The sequence below is a fragment of the Hordeum vulgare genome, chromosome 1H (genome assembly GCF_904849725.1).
Source record: "Hordeum vulgare subsp. vulgare chromosome 1H, MorexV3_pseudomolecules_assembly, whole genome shotgun sequence".
NCBI classification, from domain to species: Eukaryota; Viridiplantae; Streptophyta; class Magnoliopsida; order Poales; family Poaceae; genus Hordeum; species Hordeum vulgare.
Window position 1 is genome coordinate 77,920,371 of NC_058518.1, and position 20,633 is coordinate 77,941,003.

At 48.7% G+C, this 20,633-nt stretch overlaps 2 protein-coding genes across 2 annotated transcripts; one reads left to right on the forward strand and one right to left on the reverse strand.

The window, feature by feature from the left end:
- The first annotated feature begins 745 nt into the window (after nt 1-745).
- LOC123407366 (glutathione S-transferase 4-like) lies at nt 746-1,676 on the forward strand. Its single transcript, XM_045100483.1, has 2 exons — nt 746-982; nt 1,066-1,676. The coding sequence occupies exons 1-2, from the start codon at nt 781-783 to the stop codon at nt 1,536-1,538; spliced, it is 675 nt and encodes a 224-aa protein (XP_044956418.1). The 5' UTR covers nt 746-780; the 3' UTR covers nt 1,539-1,676.
- A 15,095-nt stretch (nt 1,677-16,771) lies between these two features.
- LOC123396864 (uncharacterized protein At5g39865-like) lies at nt 16,772-17,904 on the reverse strand. Its single transcript, XM_045091658.1, has one exon. The coding sequence runs from the start codon at nt 17,902-17,904 to the stop codon at nt 16,969-16,971; it is 936 nt and encodes a 311-aa protein (XP_044947593.1). The 3' UTR covers nt 16,772-16,968.
- Nucleotides 17,905-20,633: the final 2,729 nt, after the last annotated feature.

A 20,633-nucleotide genomic window follows, 5' to 3' on the forward strand; every position in this document is an offset into this window, starting at 1 on the left:
AAATATAGTTGCTAACCTTTTAGAATAAGTAGAAATAAAGAGGAAGAGGTTTAAGCGTGGCTCGGGCATCTCATATCGTAGTTGTGTTCGCTGAACTGAAGCGGCATCGCTCTAACACACATTTCAACAAACACCTCTAGTGCATCAAAAAAAATGGAGAGCTAGCACGCACCCACACTCTTCCATCCAAGAAAAATGCAAGGAAGAGGGGAGAGGGGAGTTGTGCTACATATAGGCAGAGGACTTTAGTCCCGGTTTAAGACACAAACCGGGACTAAAGGTGGCGCACATGCGGGCTGCACACCGCGTAGCCCTTTAGTCCCGGTTTGAGACACAAACCGGGACTAAAGGCTCCTTACGGGCCGGGACCAAAGCCTCATGGGCGGCATTGCGATTTGGGGCGACGTGGCCGGGCCTTTAGTCCCGGCCCAGAGGGAGGCCAGGACTAAAGGGTCCAGGCCAAATGCCCGTTTTCCACTAGCACGTGTTTATGGGGATAAGTGTGTATGCAGGTGAGTTTATAGAGATAAGTGTATGATCTGTATTGTGTTAAGAAAAACATAATGTGCATTTGAGTCCAACATTTGACCTGATAGCTCGTTTAGGCTAGGCAGTTGGGGACTGTGTCCACAGTTTACTTCTTCGGACGCAAGCAGTGACGCCAAGAACACACGTACTACCACGGATTCACGATCAGCAGGCGCGCACCTATTTAATCATGAACTCGGCTATGTACCACAGTCAACTCCAAGAAGCGGACGCGAGCTATCTCGACAGGCAATGGCGCCGGCGCTGAAAGTGTACGGGTGGGCAGTCTCACCGTTCGTGGCGCGCGCGCTACTGTGCTTGGAGGAAGCAGGCGTCGACTACGAGCTCGTCCCCATGAAACGTGAGGCCGGCGACCACCTCCTGCCGGACTTCCTCGCCAGGAACCCCTTCGGCCAGGTCCCCGTTCTCGAGGACGGCGACCTCACCATCTTCGGTAATTCCATCATCGTCTCTTCTCTGTTTACACCACAGATCGTCAAGCAGAACCTGTACCAGTGATCAGAAATTTCCACGCAGAGTCGCGCGCAATCGCTAGGCACGTGCTTCGCAAGTACAAGCCGGAGCTGCTGGCGGGCGACGGCTCGCCGGAGGCGGCGGCGATGGTGGACGTGTGGCTGGAGGTGGAGGCCCACCAGCACCACCCCGTGGCGGGCGCCATCTCGATCCAGTGCCTCCTCGTCCCGTTCCTCGGCGGCACGCGCGACCAGGCTGTCGTCGACGAGAACGTGGTCAAGCTGAGGAAGGTGCTGGAGGTCTACGAGGCGCGGCTGTCGGCGTCCAAGTACCTCGCCGGGGAGTCGGTCAGCCTCGCCGACCTCAGCCACTTCCCGCTCATGCACTACTTCATGCAGACGGAGTACGCGGCAATGGTAGAGGAGCGCCCGCATGTCAAGGCGTGGTGGGAGGAGCTCAAGGCCAGGCCCGCAGCGAGGAAGGTCACGGAGTTCATGTCGCCGGACTTTGGGCTGGGGAAGAAGGCAGATCAGTGATTGTAACGCCGGCATATATATTGTGCGCCTATGGCTCGATGTTTTTAGATTGTTTATATCCACATCTGAACGAAATAAAAAAATGTTCCGGGTCAGTGTAATTTCTTTCAAATTCCAAGTTCAAACTTCAAACCATTACAAAATTGTGTTTCAAACTAGTTTGGAAATGAGCAAACAATTGGAGAAGGAAATGCAATATCCATACTGACGATTTGGACAGCTTAAGGGCATCCCTATTTTAAAGGATTTCCAAAGGAATTTTGAAGGATTCTGATCCTTATTGTTTTTTCTTACAATAGTTGTTTGATTCACAGGATTTCAATCCGAGGATTATTTTCTCCTAAAACTCTGTTGTAGTACGTACTAGTTTTTATAGAAAAGATAATAATCCACTCCAACCTCATGTAAAAGATCCTAGTCATGCATGAATCAAACGTCTATATTAAGATGCCATGTCATTTCATCCCTGTGTTTTAGAAATCCTTCAACTCAAAGAGCTCAATTATGATGAAGTCACCAATTTCTTGTAAGGGAAGGAAGCTCAACTTATGCAACAAGTCTGATCTACAAGAAAAATTGTACTTCCTTTGTCTCAAAATAAGTGACTCAAAATGATTTTTTTATAATAACTTTAATACAATGTTGAGTCATTTTTGAGTCACTTATTTGGGGACGGAGGGAGTAAGAAATAGAAGTGTAAGCCACGGCCAGGAACGGCTCAGGTGTGTGTGCGTGCGTGCGCCGGGGCGAGTCCGGTGTAGCCGTGGTGGGCGCGTCGGGTGCGTGTGTGCGTAAACGCATGCACAACACGGGGGTGTCCGTGCGGGTGCGCTACGTAGGCACGAGAATAGGGCTAGGCCATTGGCGAGTCGTGCGGTCAACGCGCACGAGCTGCAGGGCTCGGCGTGGACCGTGCGCGCCGGAGCACGTGGTGGGCACGCGCTGAGCGGGAGGATTGTGGGACGTGAGTGAGTGAAGACAGTTGGGGAACGTCGCATGGGAAACAAAAATTTTCCTACGCGCACGAAGACCTATCATGGTGATGTCCATCTACGAGAGGGAATTTCCGATCTACGTACCCTTGTAGATTGCACAACAAAAGCGTTAAGAAACGCGGTTGATGTAGTGGAATGTCTTCACGTCCCTCGATCCGCCCCGCGAACCGTCCCACAAACCGTCCCACGATCCGCTCCAATCTAGTGCCGAACGGACGGCACCTCCGCATTCAGCACACCTACAGCTCGACGATGATCTCGGCCTTCTTGATCCAGCAAGAGAGACGGAAAGGTAGATGAGTTCTCCGGCAACGTGACGGCGCTCCGGAGGTTGGTGGTGATCTAATCTCAGCAGGGCTCCGCCCGAGCTCCGCAGAAACGCGATCTAGAGGAAAAACCGTGGAGGTATGTGGTCTGGCTGCCGTGGCAAAGTTATCTCAAATCAGCCCTAAAACCTCCGTATATATAGGTGGAAGGGGAGGGGCCTTTCCTTGGGGCTCAAGGAGCCCCAAGGGATTCGTCCGAAGCAAGGGGGGAAGTCCTCCCCTTCCAATCCTAGTCCAACTAGGATTGGAAGGTGGAGTACTTCTCCACTTTCCCACTTCCCCTTTTTTTTTCTTTGATTTTTCTTTCTCCTGCACATAGGGCTTCTTGGGCTGTCCCACCAGCCCACTAAGGGCTCGTGTGGCACCCCTAAGGCCTATGGGCTTGCCCCGGGGTGGGCTGCCCCCCCCCCCCCCCCCCCGCGGTGAACATCCGGAACCCATTCCTCATTTCCGGTACATTGCCGGTAACTCCGAAAACCTTCCGGTAATCAAATGAGGTCATCCTATATATCAATCTTTGTCTCCGGACCATTCCGGAAACCCTTGTGATGTCCGTGATCTCATCCGGGACTCCGAACAACATTCGGTAACCAACCATATAACTCAAATACGCATAAAACAACGTCGAACCTTAAGTGTGCAGACCCTGCGGGTTCGAGAACTATGTAGACATGACCCGAGGGACTCCTCGGTCAATATCCAATAGCGGGACCTGGATGCCCATATTGGATCCTACATATTCTACGAAGATCTTATCGTTTGAACCTAAGTGCCAAGGATTCATATAATCCCGTATGTCATTCCCTTTGTCCTTTGGTATGTTACTTGCCCGAGATTCGATCGTCAGTATCCGCATACCTATTTCAATCTCGTTTACTGGCAACTGTCTTTACTCGTTCCGTAATACAAGATCCCGTAACTTACACTAAGTCACATTGCTTGCAAGGCTTGTGTGTGATGTTGTATTACCGGTGGGCCTCGAGATACCTCTCTGTCACACGGAGTGAGAAATCCTAGTCTTGATCCATACTAACTCAACGGACACCTTCGTAGATACCTGCAGAGCATCTTTATAGTCACCCAGTTACGTTGTGACGTTTGATACACACAAAGCATTCCTCCGGTGTTAGTGAGTTATATGATCTCATGGTCAAAGGAATAAATACTTGACACGCAGAAAACAGTAGCAACAAAATGACACGATCAACATGCTACGTCTATTAGTTTGGGTCTAGTCCATCACATGATTCTCCTAATGATGTGATCCCGTTATCAAGTGACAACACTTGCCTATGGTCAGGAAACCTTGACCATCTTTGACCAACGAGCTAGTCAACTAGAGGCTTACTAGGGACAGTGTTTTGTCTATATATCCACACAAGTATTGTGTTTCCAATCAATACAATTATAACATGGATAATAAACGATTATCATGAACAAAGAAATATAATAATAACTAATTTTTATTGCCTCTAGGGCATATTTCCAACAGTTTCCCACTTGCACTAAAGTCAATAATCTAGTTCACATCACCATGTTATTTAAATGAATCCAACACCGATATAGTTCTGGGGTCTAATCATGTCTTGCTCGTGAGAGAGGTTTTAGTCAACGGTTCTCAATCCTTCAGATCCGTGCGTGCTTTACAAATCTTTATGTCATCTTATAGATGCTGCTACTATGTGCTATTCGGAAATACTCCAAATATCTACTCTACCATACAAATCTGTTTCACTACTCATAGTTAGTGTCAAAGCTTGCATCGACGTAACCCTTTACGACGAACTATTTAACCACCTCCATAATCGAGAAAATTTCATTAGTCCATTTAGTTACTAAGGATAAGTTTGACCGCTGATCAGTGATTCAATCCTGGATCACTCTTTGTACCTCTTAACAGACTTGCTGCAAGGCACACATCAGGTGCGGTACTCAGCATGGCATACTTTAGAGTCTACGGCTAAGGCATAGAAGACGACCTTCGTCTATTCTCTTTATTCTGTCGTAGTCGAGTTTTGATTCTTACTCAAATTCACACCTTACAACACAGTCAAGAACTCCTTCTTTGCTAATCTATTTTGAACTCCTTCAAAAACTTGTCAAGGCATGCATCTTGTTGAAACTTCTATTAAGCGTTTCGATCTATCTCCATAGATCTTGATGCTCAACATTCAAGTATCTCAATCCAGGTATTCCTTTGAAAAACTCCTTTCAAACAACCTTGTATGATTTACAGAAATTCTACATTACTTCTGATCAACAATATGTCAACCACATATACTTATTAGAAATTCTATAGTGCTCCCACTCACTTCTTTGGAAATACAAGTTTCTCATAAACCTTGTACAAACCCAAAATCTTTGATCATCTCATCAAAGTGTATATTCCAACTCCGAGATGCTTGCACCAGTCCACTGAAGGATCGCTGGAGCTTGCATACTTGTTAGTATCCTTAGGATCGACAAAACATTCTCATTGTATCACATACAATCTTTCCTCAAGGAAACCGTCGAGGAAACAATTTCCTGACTTCCTATGTGCAATATTTCACAAATAATGCAGCAACTACTAACATAATTCCAACAGACTTTTAGCATTGCTATGAGTGAGAAAGTCACATCACAGTTAACTCTTTGATCTTGTCGGAAACATCTTTGCGACACGTTGAGCTTTTCTTAATAGTGACTTATCATCGTCTGTCTTCCTTTTAAAGATCCATCTTTACTTAATAGTCCTACGACCATCAAATAGTTCTTCCAAAGTCTATACTTTGTTCTCAAATATGGATTCTCTCTCGGATTTCATGGCCTCCAGCCATTTTGTCGGAATCTGGGCCCACCATTGCTTCTCCATAACTCGCAGGTTCATTGTTGTTCAACAACATGACATCCAAGACAGGGTTACCGTACCAATCTGTAATAGTACGTGACCTTTGTCGACCTACGAGGTTTGTAGTAACTTGATCTGAAGCTCTAATGATCACCATCATCAACTTCTTCTTCAATTGGTGTAGGCGCCACAGGAACATCTTCCTGCGCCTTGCTACACACTGGTTGAAGTGACGGTTCACTAACCTCATCAAGTTCCACCACCCTCCCACTCAATTCTTTCGAGAGAAACCTTTCCTCGAGAAAGGACCCGTTTCTAGAAACAAACACTTTGCTTCCGGATCTGAGATAGGAGATGTATCCAGATGTTTTGGATATCCTATGAAGATGCATTTATCTGCTTTGGGTTTGAGCTTATCAGACTGAAACTTTTCCACATAAGTGTCGCAGCCCCAAACTTTCAAGAAACGACAGCTTAGATTTTTCTAAACCTCGGTCTATACTGTGTCATCTCAACGGAAATACGCGTTGCCCTATTTAAAGTGAATGTGGTTGTCTCTAATGCATAACCCATAAACGATAGTGGTAATTTGATAAGAGACATCATAGTATGCACCATATCAAATAGGGTGTGGCTATGACGTTTAGACACATCATCACACTATGGTGTTCCAGGTGGCATGAACTGCGAAACAATTTCCACATTGTCTTAACTGCGTAGCAAAACTCGTAACTCAGATATTCATATCTATGATTATATCATAGACAGTTTATCCTCTTGTCACGATGATCTTCACTCTGAAATTGCTTTGAACTTTTCAATATTTCAGACTTGTGATTCATCAAGTAAATACTCCTGTATCTACTCAAATCGTCAGTGAAGTAAGAACATAATGATATTCACTGCGTGCCTTAGCACTCATTGGACTGCACACATAAAAAATGCATTACTCCCAACAAGTTACTCTTCTTGTTTCATGTGGCATGTTTTGCATGTCTCAAGTGATTCAAAATCAAGCGAGTCCAAACGATCCATCTCTCATGGAGTTTCTTCATGCATTTATACCAACAGGTATGGTTTGCATGTCTCAAACGTTTCAAAAATGAGTGAGTACAAAGATCCATCAGCATGGAGCTTCTTCATGCATTTCACACCAACATGACTCAAGTGGCAGTGCCACAACTAAGTGGTACTATCATTATTACTTTGCATCTTTTGGCACCAATATTATGAACATGTGTAACACTACGATCGAGATTCAATAATCCATTGAGGGTATTTATTCAAGCTAATAGAACAACTATTATTCTCTTTAAATGAATAATCGTATTGCAATAAACACGATCCAATCACGTTCATGATCAACGCAAACACCAAATAACAATTATTTAGGTTTTACCACCAATCCCGATGATAGAGGGAGCGTGCGACGTTTGATCATATCAACCTTGGAAACACTTCCAACACGTATCGTCACCTCACCTTTAGTTAGTCTCCGTTTATTCCGTAGCTTTCATTTCGTGTTACTACTCACTTAGCAACCGAACCGGTATCCAATACCCTCCCGCTACTAGGAGTACTAGCAAAGTACACATCAACATCATGTATATCAAATATACTTCTTTCGACTTTGCCAACCTTCTTATCTACCAAGCATCTAGGGTAGCTCCGCCTTAGTGACCGTTCCCCTCATAACAGAAGCACTTAGTTTCGGGTTTGGGTTTAATCTTGAGTCTCTTCATTAGTGCAGCAACTGCTTTGCCGTTTCACGAAGTATCCCTTCTAGCCCTTGCCTTTCTTGAAACTTAGTGGTTTTACTAACCATCAACTATTGATGCTCCTTCTTGATTTCTACTTTCGCAGTGTCAAACATCGCGAATCACTCAAGGATCATTGTATCTATCCTTGATATGTTATAGTTCATCACGAAGCTCTCACAGCTTGGTGGCAGTGACTTTGGAGAACCATCACTATCTCATCTGGAAGATTAACTCCCACATGATTCAAGCGATTGTCGTACTCAGACAATCTGAGCACACGCTCAAGGATTGAGCTTTTCTCCTTTACTTCGTGGACAAAGAATCTTTTCGGAGGTCTCATACCTCTTAACAAGGGCACAAGCATGAAATCACAATTTCATCTCTTTAGAACATCACTTATGTTCCGTGACGTTTCAAAACGTCTTCCGCGCCTTGCTTCTAAGCCATTAAGTATTTTGCACTGAACTATCGCGTAGTCATCAGAAACGTGTATGTCGGATGTTCAAAACATCCACAGACGACGCTCGAGGTGCAGCACACCGAGTGGTGCATTAAGGACATAAGCCTTCTGCGCAGCAACGAGGACAATCCTTAGTTTTACAGACTCAGTCCGCAAAGTTTGCTACTATCAACTTTCAACTAAATTTTCTCTAGGAACATATAAAAACAGTAGAGCTATAGCGCAAGCTACATCGTAATTCACAAAGACCATTAGACTATGTTCATGACAATTAGTTCAATTAATCATATTACTTAAGAGCTCCCACTCAAAAAGTACATCTCTCTAGTCATTTGAGTGGTACATGATCCAAATCCACTATCTCAAGTCCGATCATCATGTGAGTCGAGAATAGTTTCAGTGGTAAGCATCTCTATGCTAATCATATCAACTATATGATTCATGCTCGACCTTTCGGTCTCATGTGTTCCGAGGCCATGTCTGCACATGCTAGGCTCGTCAAGTTTAACCCGAGTGTTCCGCGTGTGCAACCGTTTTGCACCCGTTGTATGCGAACGTTGAGTCTATCACACCCGATCATCACGTGGTGTCTCGAAATGACGAACTGTCGCAACGGTGCACAGTCGGGGAGAACACAATTTGAGCTTGAAATTTTAGTGAGAGATCACCTCATAATACTACCGTCGTTCTAAGCATAATAAGGTGCATAAAGGATTAACATCACATGCAATTCATAAGTGACATGATATGGCCATCATCATGTGCTTCTTGATCTCCATCACCAAAGCACTGGCACGATCTTCTTGTCACCGGCGCCACACCATGATCTCCATCATCATGATCTCCATCAACGTGTCGCCATCGGGGTTGTCGTGCTACTTATGCTATTACTACTAAAGCTACATCCTAGCAATACAATAAACGCATCTACAAGCACAAACGTTAGTTTAAAGACAACCCTATGGCTCCTGCCGGTTGTCGTACCATCACGTGCAAGTCGATATTAACTATTACAACATGATCATCTCATACATCCAATATATCACATCACGTCGTTGGCCATATCACATCACAAGCATACCCTACAAAAACAAGTTAGACGTCTTCTAATTGTTGTTGCATGTTTTACGTGGTGACCATGGGTATCTAGTAGGATCGCATCTTACTTACGCAAACACCACAACGGAGATATATGAATTGCTATTTAACCTCATCCAAGGACCTCCTTGGTCAAATCTGATTCAACTAAAGTTGGAGAAACCGACACTCGCCAGTCATCTTTGAGCAATGGGGTTGCTCGTAGTGATGAAACCAGTCTCTCGTAAGCGTACGAGTAATGTCGGTCCGAGCCACTTCAATCCAACAATACCGCGGAATCAAGAAAAGACTAAGGAGGGCAGCAAATCGCACATCACCACCCACAAAAACTTTTGTGTTCTACTCGAGATGACATCTACGCATGAACCTAGCTCATGATGCCACTGTTAGGGAACGTCGCATGGGAAACAAAACAATTCCTACGCGCACGAAGACCTATCATGGTGATGTCCATCTACGAGAGGGGATTACCAATCTACGTACCCTTGTGGATCGCACAGCAGAAGCATTAAGAAACGCGGTTGATGTAGTGGAATGTCCTCACGTCCCTCGATCCGCCCCGCGAACCGTCCCACGAACCATCCCGCGATACATCCCACGATCCGCTCCGATCTAGTGCCGCACGGACGACACCTCCGCGTTCAGCACACGTACAACTCGATGATGATCTCGGCCTTCTTGATCCAGCAAGAGAGACGGAGAGGTAGATGAGTTCTCTGGCAGCATGATGGCGCTCCGGAGGTTGGTGGTGATCTAATCTCAGCAGGGCTCCGCCCGAGCTCCGCAGAAACGCGATCTAGAGGAAAAACCGTGGAGGTATGTGGTCGGGCTGCCGTGGCAAAGTTATCTCAAATCAGCCCTAAAACCTCCGTATATATAGGTGGGAGGGGAGGGGCCTTTCCTTGGAGCTCAAGGAGGCCCAAGGGATTCGGCCGAAGCAAGGGGGGAAGTCCTCCCCTTCCAATCCTAGTCCAACTAGGATTGGAAGGTGGAGTCCTTCTCCACTTTCCCACTTCCCCTTTTTTTCTCTTTGATTTTTCTTTCTCCTGCGCATAGGGCTTCTTGGGCTGTCCCACCAGCCCACTAAGGGCTCGTGTGGCACCCCTAAGGCCTATGGGATTCCCCCGGGGTGGGCTGCCCCCCCCCCCCGGTGAACATCCGGAACCCATTCGTCATTTCCAGTACATTCCAGGTAACTCCAAAAACCTTCCGGTAATCAAATGAGTTCATCCTATATATGAATCTTCGTCTCCGGACCATTCTGGAAATCCTCGTGATGTCCGTGATCTCATCCGGGACTCCGAACAACATTCGGGAACCAACCATATAACTCAAATACGCATAAAACAACGTCGAACCTTAAGTGTGCAGACCCTGCGGGTTCGAGAACTATGTAGACATGCCCGAGGGACTCCTCGGTCAATATCCAATAGCGGGACCTGGATGCCCATATTGGATCCTACATATTCTACGAAGATCTTATCATTTGAACCTCAGTGCCAAGGATTCATATAATCCCGTATGTCATTCCCTTTGTCCTTCGGTATGTTACTTGCCCGAGATTCGATCGTCACTATCCGCATACCTATTTCAATCTCGTTTACTGGCAACTCTCTTTACTCGTTCCGTAATACAAGATCCCGTAACTTACACTAAGTCACATTGTTTGCAAGGCTTGTGTGTGATGTCGTATTACCAAGTGGGCCCCGAAATACCTCTCCGTCACACGGAGTGACAAATCCCAGTCTTGATCCATACTAACTCAACGGACACCTTCGGAGATACCTGTAGAGCATCTTTATAGTCACCCAGTTATGTTGTGACGTTTGATACACACAAAGCATTCCTCCGGTGTCAGTGTGTTATATGATCTCATGGTCATAGGAATAAATACTTGACACGCAGAAAATAGTAGCAACAAAATGACACGATCAACATGCTACGTCTATTAGTTTGGGTCTAGTCCATCACATGATTCTCCTAATGATGTGATCCCGTTATCAAGTGACAACACTTGCCTATGGTCAGGAAACCTTGACCAACGAGCTAGTCAACTAGAGGCTTACTAGGGACAGTGTTTTGTCTATGTATCCACACAAGTATTGTGTTTCCAATCAATACAATTATAGCATGGATAATAAACGATTATCTTGACAAAAGAAATATAATAATAACTAATTTATTATTGCCTCTAGGGCATATTTCCAACAAAGACGTGGGTGTGTGCCCTGGTGCCGGCTCGGCTATAAAGCCGACACGACCATCGTTGTAACGGCTGTGGCGACATAGTTCGAGCTGTGGGAAAAAACGTTGTCTTGCGTGTGGCGTTCGTTCATGCGCCGAAAACCATTGTTCTTCTTCCCCCTCGCCGGTAATGTCTCCAGCGACCGGGCGGCTCCGGCGAGTCCATTTTTTGCGTGAACATTTGGTATCAGAGCCACGTGTGAGGGAGTGTTCGCCGGCGATGTCCCTCGTGTCGTACATCGGCGGTTCGGGCGGGTCGCTGTCCCGGAACTGTCCGGTGCTCACCGATGAGAACTACACCGTGTTGGCGATCAAGGTGGAGGCGAACCTTGATGCGACTGGGATGTGGGAGGCGGTGGTTCCGCAGAGGACTCAGCACCGGCGATCGTCGCCAAGAAGGACAAGTCGGCGCAGGCGTACCTGCTCGGGGGCGCTCTCCGAGGAGATCTTGTTGCAGGACTCCGCGAAGAAGACAACGACGGAGCTGTGGAACGGCCTGAAGACAAGGTTCGCCGGCGTGGACCAGGTTCAGGTGGTGTGGCTGGCCACTCTTCACGGCGAGTGAAAGGACGTGGATGTCGCCTAGAGGGGGGGTGAATAGGCGCTTTAAAATAATTAAGGTTTAGGTTGAACAAATGCGGAATAAAACTAACGTTTAATATGTCAAGCACAAAACCTCAAACAACTAGGCTCACCTATGTGCACCAACAACTTATGCTAAGCAAGATAAACAACTAAGTGATAGCAAGATATCTGACAAGAGACAATATGGCTATCACAAAGTAAAGTGCATAAGTAAAGGGTTCGGGTAAGAGATAACCGAGGTACGCGGAGACGATGATGTATCCCGAAGTTCACACCCTTGCGGATGCTAATCTCCGTTGGAGCGGTGTGGAGGCACAATGCTCCCCAAGATGCCACTAAGGCCACCGTAATCTCCTCACGCCCTCGCACAATGCAAGATGCCGTGATTCCACTAAGGGACCCTTGAGGGCGGTCACAGAACCCGTACAAATGGCAAACCTTGGGGGCAGTCACCGAACCCGTACACGTGACAACCCTTGGGGGTGGTTACCGGTACCCGTACAAATTGCTCGGGTTAATCTCCACAACCTAATTGGAGACCCCGACGCTTGCCCGGAGCTTCACACCACAATGATTGAACTCCGAGACACCATCAAGCTTCTAGGACGCCAAAGCATCCACAAAGAACAATATCTAGGGTACTAAGTACCAAAGGTAATAAGCTTCTCAAACTTCACTTCCACGTATCACCGTGGAGAACTCAAACCGATGCAACCAATGCAATGGCAAGAACACACGAAGTGGTCAAGTCCCTCACACTCAAATCGCCCCACAACAACGAAAGCTATGGAGAAATATGAGAGGAAGAACAAGGAGCTCACAAAGAACTCCAAGATCTAGATCTAAGGGGTTCCCCTCACATAGAGGAGAAAGTGATTGATGGAGATGTGGATCTAGATCTCCTCTCTCTTTTCCCTCAAGAACAAGCAAGAATCATTGGAGGGATTGATTGTAAGCAAGCTCTAAGAATGTCAACAATAGAGGTAGAACAAGAGCTCAACGGATAGATAAGGCCAAGAGGGAAGAAGACCCCCTTTATATAGTGGGGGAAGGAATCAGACCGTTACCCCCACTTACAGCCCGAGCCCAGTGGTACTACCGCTGACCCTCCGGTGGTACTACCGCTGGCTGCAGTGGTACTACCGCTGGCTGCAGCGGTACTACCGCTGACCCTTCAGCGGTACTACCGCTGGCTGTAGCGTTACTACCGCTGAACCCATGGTAGCGCAAAGATACTACCGGGCCAACCACCACCAAGAAAGTCTTCGCAAAAATGTCCGACGTAGTACAACCGAAAAGATGACGGTACTAAAAACTTGGAGCGGTACTACCGCTGGCCAGGGGCGGTACTACCGCTGGGACAGCGGTACTACCGCCAGCTCTAGCGGTACTACCGCTAGGTCCAGCGGTACTACCGCTCGCCACTGAAACGGCCATAACTTTCGCATACGAGCTCCGAATCGAGCAAACCCAAGCTTGTTGGATTCAGGACGACAAGAGCTATCCAAACAGTGACTGGAAATCTTAAGACCATGCAGATATGAAAATGCCAATGATATAGAGATGTGAGTCCTCTATGAATGAAGAACCGGCAAAAACTCCAACATCGAAAACATCATAGTAGATGCATATGGACTCCGTTTTCGATGAACTCGAGCTTGTCACGAAGATGACCATAAGCTCTAAAACTCACAAAGAGAAACACCAAACAAGAACCAAGAAGTATGATGCAAGGATGCAAATGGTTTGAGCTCTCAACGAACGATACGATCAAGCTAGTCACTTGAGAGCCCCCCTTGATAGTACAACAATCTATCCTAAACAAAAAACCTATCAAGGGCAAACCTATACCTTGCACCTCGTCCTCTTGAGCTAGATGATGATGATCTTGGCTTCCTCAAGATGGACCACCTTTCTTGATTGCGTTGGCTTGATGAAGACTAGTTGATTGCTCCCTCATACTCACTATGGGTGAGCCACTCTTCAGCATATCTTCACAAGTCCATTGCCACCACAACGGACGGCAAGCTTCAAGCATGATATCTTCGTGCTGATCCGCTTGAACTTGCACATCGCAATCTTGATGACGATCACAACTTGACGTCATACTTCATGGGTTGTATGAGATCTTTCCTTTGACGCAAGCCCATGGAAACACACCTAACCCCCACATAGAACTCTCACGAAGCCCATGTGTTAGTACACAAACACGTAATGGACAATGCTTACCATACCATGGGATCACTTGATCCCTCTCGGTACATCTTGTATGCTTTGTGTGTTGATCATCTTGATTTACTCTTTGTCTGAGATCTTGATCAACCATGTGTCTCTATGACCATTCTTTGGATAATACCTTGAATACCATCTTGGTCATCATATAAACTCCTTGAACCCAACAGATGGACTTCAAGAAGTGCCTATGGACAAATCCTATAAATGTAACTTAAGGCAACCATTAGTCCATAGGAATTTTCATCAATTACCAAAACCACATATGGAGATATATGCTCTAACAGCGAGTTCGAGCGGCTACGAATGGCAGAGGCGGATACGTTGGACGGGTTCGCCGGCAGGATCGACGGGATGACGCGTGCTACGCTGCGCTCGGGTCAACGATGGACGACGCCGCCATGGTGAAGAAGCTCCTTGATTCCATGCCGGACCGCCTGTATGCGGCGGTGGCCAGAATCGAGCAGATCTGCGACGTGCGCGCCTTGGCGTTCGAGGAGGCGCTCAAGCGGCTCAAGACGTTCGAGGAGAGGACGAGGCGGCGCATGCAGGCTGGTGGCGAACGGAGGGACGAGTAGCTGATTCTGACCATTGCTCACTGGGCGGCTCGGTAGCGGCAGCAGGGCGGGGGCGGCTTCCACGACAACGACGACTGCGGCAGCATGGTGCTGGGCAGGGGAGGCAAGTGTCGTGGGCGCTGCTACAACTGTGGGCAGTGGGACCACTTTAAATGGGAGTGCCCCAAGCCACGAAAGGCGCTGGCCGCGGTCGCCGACATGCATGCCAACTGGGCCGTAGCTTAGGGGGTAAGTGTAGGAAATAAAAGTGCAAGCCATGGCCAGGAACGGCTCGGGCGTGTGTGCTTGCGCGCATCGGGGTGAGTTGGGTGCGGCCGTGGTGGGCCATCGGGTGCGTGTATGCATAGACGCGTGCACAAGACGAGGGTGTCCGTGCGGGTGCGTTGCGTAGGCGCAAGACTAGGGCTAGGCCGTTGGCGAGTCGCGCGGTGGTCACGCGCGATCTGCAGGGTTCGGCGTGGACCGTTTGCGCCGGAGGGCGTGGTGGGCACGCGCGAAGCGGGCGGAACGCGAGGCGCTAGTGGGTGGAAGTGTGTGCCCTGGCGTCAGCTCGGGTATAAAGCCGACGCTGCCATCGTTGTAACGGGCTATGGCGACAGAGTTGGAGCTATGGGGAAAAAATGTTCGTGTACGCGCGACGGGCGTTCATGTGCCGAAAACCATCATTGTCCTTCTTCTCCCTCGTCGGTATTGTCTCCGACGACCGGGCGGCTTCGGCGTGTCCATTTTTTGCGTCAACGAAAATCTCTGGGTTGACTTCCATCTTCCATGAAAAAGAGAAAAAAATATCAGCAGCGCAAAAGCCATTCTCCTCCCAAGTGCAAATGCACCTAGGTAAACAGTAAATTTCATAAAATAGCAATACAAATTCACGAAACCGTTATTTCTTTAAGAGATCACATTTGTGATGCTTTCAGTTAAAAAACAAGACAAACACCCCCCAAATGCTTCAAAAATTAGCTTTTTCAGAGTGTGATTTTGTTTATTTTCTCACGAGCACATCGAATATTAATAGTAGAACAATCAAACACGTGTGCTATAAAAGATCTGATTTTTTTATTTTATTTACTACTAGTATCATTTGTTTGGATTTTTACTGTTTGGACAAAAACTCCCTTTCCGCAATAGCGACACTACTATGTCATTTTGGTTTAAAAAAAAATCTGAATTCCGATATTTTGGCAGTAAATATCTTCACAAGTACTCACCTCGTTTCAAAATTCTTGCCTTACGTTTGTCTAAAAATGGATGTATCAAAGAACTAAAACGTGACTAGATACATTCATATATAGAGAAATCTAAGACAAAATTTTTGAGACGGAGGGAGTATTCAAATTCAACACTTCAAAAGCGTATTCTTCCTGTCCCTAAATATACTTGTAATTGGAGAGAAATAGGTCAGAAGGAGTAGATGAGAATTTGCCTTACAAATAGACACAGAGCATGCAGTTTCTATTAAATTTTCTAAATATATTGCTACAGAATTTGATGTTCAAACATAATCCCTTCGTTCGTAAATATAAGTCTTTTAAGAGATTTTACTAGAGGACTACATACGAAACAAAATGAACGAATCTACACTCTTATGTTTATATACATCCGTATATAGGCCCCTAATAGAATCTCTAAAAAGACTTATATTTAGAAACGGAGGAAGTATGTATTAAAGGCCATGATGATAAGGATGGAGCCAACATAAACGCATTGAGGAAGCAAGTTTGCTCATGAAGGGGGTAAGGCTTTCATGTTTTAAGAAATTTTGACTGAAATAACTACTCCCTACATTACAGTATATTGGGCGTATCTCCAAAACGATAATTTTTGATAATTAGAAGGAAATAAAACGCATGACATTAATTAGCCTATTAATTTGGGTGTTTTGGAAACCATCTCCACCAATGCATGCAAGGAAGTCGCTCGTTTAGTGGACGGGTTACTAATGTGTCATTTTTTGACTAATTAGGCGTTTTTATAGCTTGTTGTCCCGGTTTTTCCTATCAATAGAAAAACATCTAGGTCCTATAGCCGGGTGTGATATCCTCAATATACTATGATGGAGGGAGTACTAAAGCATAGGACGAGGTTGAGATGCTCAATTATTGTTCACTGCTATGCCCATTGCCCATCAGTGCAAAGCTCAGTTTTTTTTCTGAATACATACGAAGCAGTTCAAATTCAGAAAAGAACTCAGACGACTACCCTCAGTTAACCCACCAGAGTCTCAGTTACAACAAGTAGCATCGATCTGAACAGCAGAACAGGGGAGGTCGAACTGAAACCTACTGGAGTAGATCCATGCAGCGAGGTGAAAAATCCAGCTGATCAGGAGCAGATGGGGCAGAGCACGAGGCCGTTCTCGTTGCACTCTCGGCACCGGAGCACCACGCCCCTTTCCGGGCGCCCTTTCACCGCCGCGCCGGCGCCGGACAGCACCTTGCGGCTGCCGGAGCAGTCGAAGCAGGGGAGGAACCTCATGCCGCCGCAGCCGTCGCAGCAGCCGTGGGAGCGCGCGCGGGGGAGGCCCTCAAGCAGCGGCGCCAGCGCGCCCTCCTCGTCCAGCCGCAGCACCTCCTCCGCGCCTCCCACGTGCCGGCCCCGCACGAACAGCCGCGGCAGCGCCGCCGGGGCGCCGGGGGGCAGCAGCGCGCGGAGCTCGTCCCGGAAGCCGCGGTCCATGGAGACGTCGCGCTCGCGGAAGGCGACGCCGTGGGACTGCAGCGCCGCGCGCGCCACGTTGCAGGCCTCGAAGGTGGCGCGCACGGCGCGGAGCGTGGTGGTGTAGAGCACGGCGCAGCGCGCGCCGCCGGGCGGGCAGCGCTGCTGCGGCGGCGGAGGGGGGAGGATGCGCGCCGCGGCGTTGCCGTCGATGGCGCGGAGCGGGAAGCGGATGGGGCGGGGCGGGCGGTCGCCGGCGTCCCTGCGGGCGGGCCCGCGCGGGGACCTGGATTTGGCCGGGGTGGAGGGGTCGTGCAGGCCGGCCATGAGCTCCCACGAGTTGATGACCTCGGCCTCCGGTTGCTCGTCGGAGGGCGGCTTGGGCTTGGCCCTGCAGGAGGGGAGCGAGAGCGGTGTGGCCGGGGGAGGCGGCGGCGGCGGCGGCGGCGGGGGTGCGGATTTGGTGGAAGGGGAGGTGGCGAGGTTGTAGGTGAGGATGCCGTAGGTGGAGGAGGTGAGGGAGACGATGTGGGACGCGGAGGCTGACACCCCGATGATCCGGCGCTCGTCGTCCTCGGTGAACGTCGACGACGCGCACCCCATCGATCTATCTGCTGAGTGCGGGCTCGACTAGACTTCTCCCCTCTGCTCCGGCCTGCTCTGCGGGCTGCGGCGCGGTGGTGGAAGCCTGGGGCAGGAGGAGGGGAGGGGAGCTGGGAAGGGAATGGGAATGGGGGGAAGAGGATTCAAAATTTCAATTGGAAGAGAGACAGACTGCCGCCCGCTCCACCGCGCTCCGCTCGAGGACAAAGTGATAATAAAGGACGGGGAGAAATGAAGCGTGGGTCAAATAGCATTTTCAGCTGGGTACAGATGGTGTTGCCGAGGATAAATGCTTGTCGATGGGGAACACACTGCAAATCAAAACTACTCAGCGCGACTTTGACCTAATGGCCTCCGTTCGCTGGAATCCTTGCTCCTTGCATGATAATCGGAGTTTTCTTTCTTTTGAAGGGGGTATGATAATCGGATGGGATTTTGTCATAGGATAGGCTGTGCGGCCGGTTCTTTTGGACTTAAGAGCATCTACACCCATGACGGTGCAAATCCGGTTCTTGAAACGTTCATCAATGCATTGGACGCGTCCGCGGACACGGATGAGGCACGTCTTAAATAATGTCTTTTATATTCAAGTTCTTCATATTCGAACATTCAAAATCATACAAATCCATACAACGCTATGTAAAAGTTGATCATCACACATATTTCATTGGATCACCATTTCATCATCACACAAAATAAGGATAGCTCATCATAGTTCAACGACGTACAGTCCAAACTAATTTAAACATAGATAAAATATAAACACATGGCGAAGGACGGAGGAAATCACCATTTCCTCGTCGGTCCCTTCCCCTTCTGCTCGTCCACGCGTTTGTGCCCCTCCTTCGTGTAGGCGTCGGCGTGCGGTGGGGCATCGTCGCCGTCAGAGCTGCACCGCATGTCCGAAAGCCTGTGGAGGAGGCGGTCTTGCTCCTTCACGTGGCGGGTTGCTTTTGCCTTCGCCGCCGCCTCTTTTGCTGCCTCGCGCTCCGATAACTGGATGACTAGTCGGAGCGCGTCGACGTTCTTGGGACGGAGCTCCGCCGTAGTCAGCGAGCGACAAAGGACGCCCACAAGAAGCGCGTCCTCGGGGGCGACCGGCGAGCTCAAGGTCGAGTGCCATGATGCCAACGCCTCCCACCTTTCCCTCGCATGTTGCCCCTCGCGTCGGGCTGCGCGCGCCCGAGGCTTCGACGTTCGTGTGTGCCCCGTCCTTGACGTGGGCACGAGGACCCAGTGGTGACCGGGCACAGCTTCCGGAGCAGAAGGTGGTGGAGGTGGGCGACGTACCTGACTTGGAGCGGACCGGCCAGAGATGCCCGCCTCGCGGGGAGGGACTGCGACGTCGTCGGTGCTCCGTCGACGTGCGACGGGCACGGATGATGCAGATCCACTGTCGCCGAGGACGTCTTGGTCCTATAGTGACCGGTGCAACGCGATGCGGAGGGCTACCTCCTCCACATCGACGTTCGATCCGTTGGAGTTGCTTCCGTCGCCGGCCATCGGATTGAAGTGTGGGGGATTGGAAGTGGAGTGGATGGATAGTGAACTGTCGGATGTCTAGGGTTTTCGAATTGAGGTATTTAGTGGGGGAATGGTAGGCCAAACTAACGTGTCGGTGGGGTTGATGGTGGGCTGGACCTGTCACGCGGGCGCGCGTGAGCATGCCCGGGCCCGCCCATATTCGCCCCATATTTGGGCAGGTGTATGAGGGATGTTGGTCAACCTGGACGTTTGAGGCCCATTTAGGGTGTCCGTCTCGAACGATTTTTCCTGACGCGCTTATCGATGGCCTGCCTGGGTCCGTGTTTGAGACATGTATAAGGGGTTTGGTTGTAGATCCTTTTAGAGCATCTACGGTCGGCCTCCTCAAATGTTTACACATTCGGTGAACGGAGAGCTATTAATTAATTATTGAGGGAACTAACGTGTGGGTTTGGTTCGGCTAGTGGCGAGAAATCCTAGCCGCCGCCGCTTCGCCAAGACAGCCAATTTCCGGCGTCGTTTTTCCGCGGCTCTCCTCCGCCAGCGACCTCTTTGTCGTCGATCGTGAGAGGAGTCACCGAATCTTGCGCGTGCGAATCATTTTTGCTTTAGGTTTTAGGGGCCTAGTAGCTTAGATTTTTTGATCGTCCGACGTTATGCCTTCGGCGGCGGTGACGACGATGGTGAATAAAGAAGCTTCGGTTTCTTCCCCGATGAGGAAAACGTCTCTATGGTCGGTGATGGATTTGGGAACCAGTCTGTTCAAGCGGGGGTATCATGGCAGCGACGACATCCTTGTGGTGGAGATGTGTCCTCGGGCTCCGCCATTGCGACGATGTGTGATCCAACATCGGTGCGAAGCTTGGGAGGTAGTTCAGGAGCGGATGCAGATTGTCATCTACATCGACGACATCTGGAAGACAGAATGTGTGCTCGGATCGTGTTTAATGGATGGCATGGTTGGGTGATAGATCTGGAACTCGATGACGTGTCCCGGGTGTTGCCCCGTCTGATAGGTTCAACGACAATGGCTTCATATTTAGTGAGCCACCTTGGAGGTCCGCAAAACAGCATATCAGCGATGAAACCGCATTGAGCTCGAGTGAGGAGGTGATCGGCCATTTTCCTCTTTGGTGGCTGCTAAGGTGGTGCCGGAGCCACGTGACGGACGTTGGTGTCAAGCTCAACGATGGTCAGCTAACTTTTTTGTTTTGTCATGTTGGTTTTTATGTGACTGATATTTG

What these genes read in the sequence shown, in the direction of transcription:
- LOC123407366 (XM_045100483.1), top strand. Translation starts at nt 781, where the DNA reads ATGGCGCCGGCGCTGAAAGTGTACGGGTGGGCAGTCTCACCGTTCGTG. An exon ending in CGGCGACCTCACCATCTTCG is followed by an intron (nt 983 to 1,065) that starts GTAATTCCATCA and finishes ATTTCCACGCAG; the next exon opens with AGTCGCGCGCAATCGCTAGG.
- LOC123396864 (XM_045091658.1), bottom strand. Translation starts at nt 17,904, where the DNA reads ATGGGGTGCGCGTCGTCGACGTTCACCGAGGACGACGAGCGCCGGATC.